At 36.7% G+C, this 5,969-nt stretch overlaps 1 protein-coding gene across 2 annotated transcripts; it reads right to left on the bottom strand.

Moving 5' to 3' along the window:
- Window positions 1-1,172: 1,172 nt before the first annotated feature.
- On the bottom strand, window positions 1,173-5,969 carry LOC113350378 (DNA (cytosine-5)-methyltransferase DRM2-like). 2 transcript variants are annotated; one of them, XM_026594499.1, is made up of 10 exons: window positions 5,885-5,969; window positions 5,070-5,281; window positions 4,806-4,934; window positions 4,617-4,713; window positions 4,381-4,427; window positions 4,048-4,182; window positions 3,684-3,783; window positions 2,711-2,823; window positions 1,885-2,631; window positions 1,173-1,791 (listed from the first exon to the last, which is right to left on the bottom strand). In XM_026594499.1, the coding sequence occupies exons 2-10, from the start codon at window positions 5,070-5,072 to the stop codon at window positions 1,363-1,365; spliced, it is 1,800 nt and encodes a 599-aa protein (XP_026450284.1). In that variant the 5' UTR covers window positions 5,073-5,281; window positions 5,885-5,969; the 3' UTR covers window positions 1,173-1,362. The 2 variants fall into 2 exon arrangements, with proteins under 2 accessions (XP_026450284.1, XP_026450285.1); XM_026594500.1 differs by lacking the exon at window positions 5,885-5,969 and adding an exon at window positions 5,728-5,747.

Raw genomic sequence — 5,969 nt, 5'->3', positions numbered from 1 at the left:
AAACCCTAAGGGCAGCATTTGATGTAATGTCAGAAAAGCCATCACTCCCCCAACTCCTCCAAGCAATCCCTCCAGAATTTCAGGGTTTAAAGATGAGCTACAATAATCACACTAAGGGGCTCGGCAAGAACCCTGTAGATCCCTAATTCGAGATAAAAGGAGATGAAAACATATGTAGATAAATACATATTAGATGCATGAATGAATCATTCTGCTTTATACGCCCCTAATAGTTTACCAACATCGTACCAAAAACAAATGAATATCGTGCTCCATTGAAAAGTTGTCTGGGACATACATTAGGTTGCTTACAACTTTCCTCTAGTACACACTCAGATACGTGGAATTAAAGTCTCACCTGTTCGACTACCTAACCTTCACAATGCACGGTCGGAAAAACAGAACGATTTATAAACACATCCTATCTAAGACCTTGTGCTTGTAGATTATCATAATCTGTGACAGTGGAGAAAAAAATTAGACTGCACAAACCTCCTCCACGAAGCTGTCCCACAACACCACCTAACCAAAGAAATCAAAGCTTCTTTTACTGTCACACTCCACCATCCAATGGTCTGTCTGGTTCAAGCCAAGTTAAAGAACAAATATACCGTTCCAAAAATAAAGTTTCTATTCTATATGAGATGGCATCTCCTTTCATGGTGTTGAATCATCTCGCATTCCATCCTTCAACAAAACATTAACCCTGCCGACAGTATGGCCATAATCATGGGAGGTTGAAATAACTCTTGCGAGATGCTAAAAACTCAGAATACTTTTGAAGTCGCCTAGGGAATCCTAGTTAGAAGCATTATCACAGTATGAAACCGCTTAAAAGCAGGATTGAAGAATGAAATGGAATCTAACATATCCTACTTGGGCAATAGACTGGTAGGTCATCTATTATCGGACAGTGAATAACCAGATGTTGTGAACCATGACTAAGATGGCACAAGCTTGAAACCAAGGTTCTATCTAATGGAATTAGGAGGTGCAGCCACTCGTGATAAATAGGAACTTCTAACCAATGTATATCGTCATAGTCTATATGCCTAAGAATAGAGGAAACGAGGTGAACCAGAGAAACATTAAAGGATTTTCACAACCTTGTAGCTACTAAACCTCATTAACATGAAGTTAAATATGCCGAGGATACTCCATTAAGAACTAAGAAAAAAAGGTTAGATTCCTCTACCAAATTAATCAAATGAGTTCAACTTTCAAAAGAAGATCATAAAGCATACAGAAAAAGAACAATCCCAACCACAACTGAACCAGAATCTGTATCTTGCAGTTGCAAATGCTTCGTTAGAAGTGGTATCTCCAATTTAAGTTTCATAAGATTATGTTCTACATGGCTAGCTATTTTGCCATTATAACCTTGACTTGATTTAAAATGCGGAAATAATCATAAAATAAAGAAGAGTGCTTACCCTCAAGCCCATCTCGACTCACTCGGTTACTTCCACTTAAATTGTTACACGGGCTTCCTCCAATTACTAAATCGAATCCACCAAATGAGTTGATCAATTGCTCTAACTTATCAGCGTCTAATTTTTGCACATCATCGATATCAATCAGATTTCCACTTTGATTTGTAGACTCCCACCAACTACGAAGAATGTTTCTACTTGTTTCTGAAATTTCAACAGAAACAACTGTTTTCAAATGGATACCAAGCCGATATAGAGCAACTTCAGCACCACCAATACCAGAGAAAAGCGAGAGGACTGTCATGCCGTTTGGGTACATATCCTTTAAGACCGAAAGATGGTAGGCAACGGTGTCAACCTGAATTAATCACGTTAATATTTCATAAAAATATGATTTTTAATAATAAAATACAGAAAAAAAATAACAAACAAAAAGATGATGAAAAATAACCTGAAAGGAATTGCCAAGTCCTTTTAATCTTTCCGTCCTACTAATTCCACCTCCGCGTGTGTGGTTTTTAGCAAAACCTAATAAAGACTCTATCTCGTCCGGCTCAAGAGGAGCAACTTTGTTTTTTCCAACCCAAACTAAATTCCACTTTCTGCATTGCTCCATTACATATTTTTGGATATTAAGAGGTGGGTTATCATTATAATCTTCAACAGCCTTGCGCAACCTGTCAGTCAATTGTGCACTCGCCAAACACGTTTGTAAACAATTCAACTTTGTTCGAGAATCCCATGTAGGCCACCACCTTTTTGTCATCGGCAATGCTTCATGGATTGTCTGTGGGGGAATCGGTAAAAGAGGAAACCTATTGCCAATTGGAAGATTATGTATGTAGCCTCTTTTTCTAGCTGCTGCACTGAAGTACTTTGAATCTACAAACTCTGGCTCAATCTCAAATAAGTAACGAGAAATCGTGCTCCAAACACCTTTTGGAGCAAGAGCTACATTCTCATAATAGAAGTACGGTGGTCCAATAGCTTCATCTGGAAGTGTTCTTTGATGTCTTGCCCGCCAAGGTTCACCTGGAATTCCAAAACCAACCATAGGATTTGGTATAATGGTGGTATCTATCTCCTCATCTGGATCTCTATGTCTTACTCGTTGTTTTTGTCTTTTTCTTTCCCAATTATCATCTGCATAAAATCTTTTCTTCTTACGTGGATCACCGTTGAAGTAATTTCGTCGTTGCTGCAAATTGAAGAAGGATATTAAGATAGTTTTACAACACAACTCAATATCCAGCAGATTACAAAGAGGTAAAGAGTACCTCTCCTTCATTGGAACCAAAACGAGGTAGCTCCTCCAATAGAGCATCTGCTGCCTTAGCCATTTGAGCAGCACATAAAAAATCAGTCAGCTCCATAATTGAAGCATCTTGGCCTGCAGACAATTAGATGTGGTATCATATGCAAACTTTTAGAAACAAGCACACAGTAAACAAAAACAAAATCTGCAATATGAGTTACACGACTCAGAAAAATTCCAAAATAATATGGATATGATGGACCCTAGTTGGTTAATTAGCCATAGCTATTTAGTAGTTCAAACCCCACATCAGTGCAAGGGAAGTCAGCGCCATTTGGTTTGCTGGCTTTGGCTTCTAAGGACTTCGAAGAACAGACAACCATTTCTTCAGTATATTCAATCATCAAAACAAGTATGTGTTGTTCATGTGCAGTGATCAGAGCTGCCCAGTTCAGTTTCATATTTCAATGAGCAGTTCACAGTAACTTCAAAATCTTACTTCATGGTGTCAAAATCTAACCAAACTTTGGTGTCAACACGTCTTCTTCCGAAGAAAGCAACGACAAAACAATTTATGGAGCTTTTATTGATATTGACCCTGAGCATGATAAGCTATCTCTAAGGAGCTTGGTAAGTAGTACAAGAGTTCCAATTAAACTAAAGTTATTTTACCAATATATTTTCTACACCACGCACTCACACAGACGAACAAAGGATGGATATTAACTATTGAGTCATCCTCGAGCAAAAATAAGATGCGAAATGCATGATATACCTAACTGCTTGTGGCTTTGATGTTATATAAATGATAAATCTGAAAACATGTTCCGAACTAACAATTACTATATTCGGAATAATTAAGTTAACACTAAATACCAGTCTGGACTTCTTACATAAAAAGTAAAACAAATAACCTCAATTTTTTTATTATAAGTACTGGAACATTACAGAAGATACAACAGTTGCAGCTTGAACTTTTAGAGTACAAAACATACCACATCTTTCAATAGCAATGGCAGCCTCAGCTGCAGGGTAACCCATACCCACGAGCTGCTTTAAAGTCCTCTCCATCTCTGACAGATTCTCATCATTGTCCTTCAGCAAAGCATATGATGGATAAAATTGAAAAACACATCCATATAATAAGGCAGAGCTCATTTAAAACTTGTCCTTAAATGCCAACATTTAGGAAGAAAAACAAAACGAGACAAAAACTTATACATACAGTGACTCAGCACCCTTACTAAAAACATTTTGCTATACCAATCCAGAAAGATTAGATAGATGGATTACAAAATTATAAATGATGTTTTCAGAAAACAGGATCCACCACAAAAGGCAACAAATTAGATGTATTACCTCGCTCCCGAGATAATCCTCATCTGAGAAATCATCCAGAAAATCTCCTGCACTTTCAGAAGAACTCCATTCTGACGCAAATTGTTCTCCTTCACAAGCAACAGGTTCCGTTTTTGGTGGAGACTTCTCAAGAGCCTGCAAAAAGTCAATATTTTTAAGTACAATTTCAACAAAGAAAAAAGTCAGTCGCTGAGGCAAGATGTTATAACATTCAATATGCTTCATCCATTGAGAAAAGAATAGATTCTGGATTTTCAAGAGCTCAAATTCAAAATTTTCAGTTGCATCTACAGAGTCTTTAAAAAGATCTGAATAGAAGTACACCAAACTTACTGAATATGTTAGCAGGGTCTCCAGTATTGCGTCCGTATTTGCTTCTCCTACATGCATAAAGACAAGGGAATTTTCTTTAGTGAGTCTCCGACTTATAGTAGAGAAGCAAAATCCAACGTTACACATAGTCTCCCGCTCAATAATTCAGGCACATAAATATTGGTCAAGTTTTTTCACAAAAGACAATAGTTTCCTCATTTCTGAAATTCCAGTCACCTTTCAGTGGCGAAACTTACCATTTTCATCGATTGCCGTCAATACCAAGTCTCTTGAGAAACCCATTCCAACAAAGTGTGAGATCAACTTAGTAGAAGGCCCAGCAGATGAACTTGCCTGACAACAAAAGTAACACAAAATCGCAACTCAGACAAGACAAGTATAACTATTTCCTTACAAGTCAGCCAAGCCTAAGAAATTGAATTTACCTCATCGGAACATCCTACAAAACCATTACCAAAAAATGTTGGACTCGCACTGGACGGCAACATAAGTTCTTGCTCATCTTCGGTATCCCAACCAAAACTATCACTACCGTCGTTATCCGCATTCGAACCCTGTGAAAATTAACGCAACCACACACATCATGCATTTGAATAAAGTTACAAAACACTTGAACTTGAAAAGTGGTCACTTTGTTGTCTGCAATATCTACTTTAGTTCAAAAATAAACAGACAAAGATGGTACTCACCATTCCACAAAAACCTTTGTTATGCCTATTGAGAGGTTTCCAAACTTAATTATTCAAGACGAGCACGAACAGGGATTGAAACCATACTACTACAGCATCCTTTTATCCAAAGAATGAGCCTTTCGAATTGGAATTAAAGTAATCGATGCTTGACGCCCTCAACAGACAACTACTTTCAAAAATTTGCCTCAAAATGGCAAAGCTTCTATTCCCTGAAAAAGATAAAAACCTCAATTAATCAGATTGATACTAGTATCTTAATTGAAAATCAAGGATACATGGAATTTTTCTTCATCTCTACAACATAGACAATAACAACAGCATCAAAAGAGAAGAGAAACAATTCATGCATGAGATTAGACCACCACTCAAACAACAAACAGGAGCCAAAATTATACTCTCTCTTTCAAAGATTTCACAAATTAAGAACTTCTGATAGAAAACCCTGAATTAAAATTCTGTAAAAGAATAATCCATTAAAAAAAAAATACAAACCCATAGAAAATAACAAAAATTGAGAATCAAATTAACAAACAGTTAAAGAACAAATAACTTTCCCAATCAAAAGTTAACAGCAATTGGTTATCATGAATCAAAAAACAAATGAATGCAACAATATGTTCTTGAAAGAATCTCAGCCTTGAACGATTTGAATGACCAGTAGGAAAAATTGAAGTGTACGAATTGATTTCCACATTAGATTTGTAATCTTTTACTGAAATTGATTTGAAATTGAAAATGCAAGATCGGAAGGAGATATTTAAGATTATTTAGAGAGGGAAACTGAGTCAAGAAGAGAGAAAAAAATTACTTACTTGGACCTCCCGAGTAAGTAGTTGGTGTAGTTTATCAGCAGCAGTCCTTGTTATTCTGCACACTCTTGGTTCAAGTTGTTTAAAG

Source organism: Papaver somniferum, chromosome 2 (genome assembly GCF_003573695.1).
Source record: "Papaver somniferum cultivar HN1 chromosome 2, ASM357369v1, whole genome shotgun sequence".
In the NCBI taxonomy this organism is placed as follows: Eukaryota; Viridiplantae; Streptophyta; class Magnoliopsida; order Ranunculales; family Papaveraceae; genus Papaver; species Papaver somniferum.
The sequence above is the reverse complement of the archived record's forward strand: the minus strand, read 5'-3'. Positions and strand labels throughout refer to the sequence as shown.

What these genes read in the sequence shown, in the direction of transcription:
- LOC113350378 (XM_026594499.1), bottom strand. An exon ending in GACGGCAATCGATGAAAATG is followed by an intron (nt 4,428 to 4,616) that starts GTAAGTTTCGCC and finishes TTATGCATGTAG; the next exon opens with GAGAAGCAAATACGGACGCA. An exon ending in CATTGCTATTGAAAGATGTG is followed by an intron (nt 2,824 to 3,683) that starts GTATGTTTTGTA and finishes AATTGTCTGCAG; the next exon opens with GCCAAGATGCTTCAATTATG.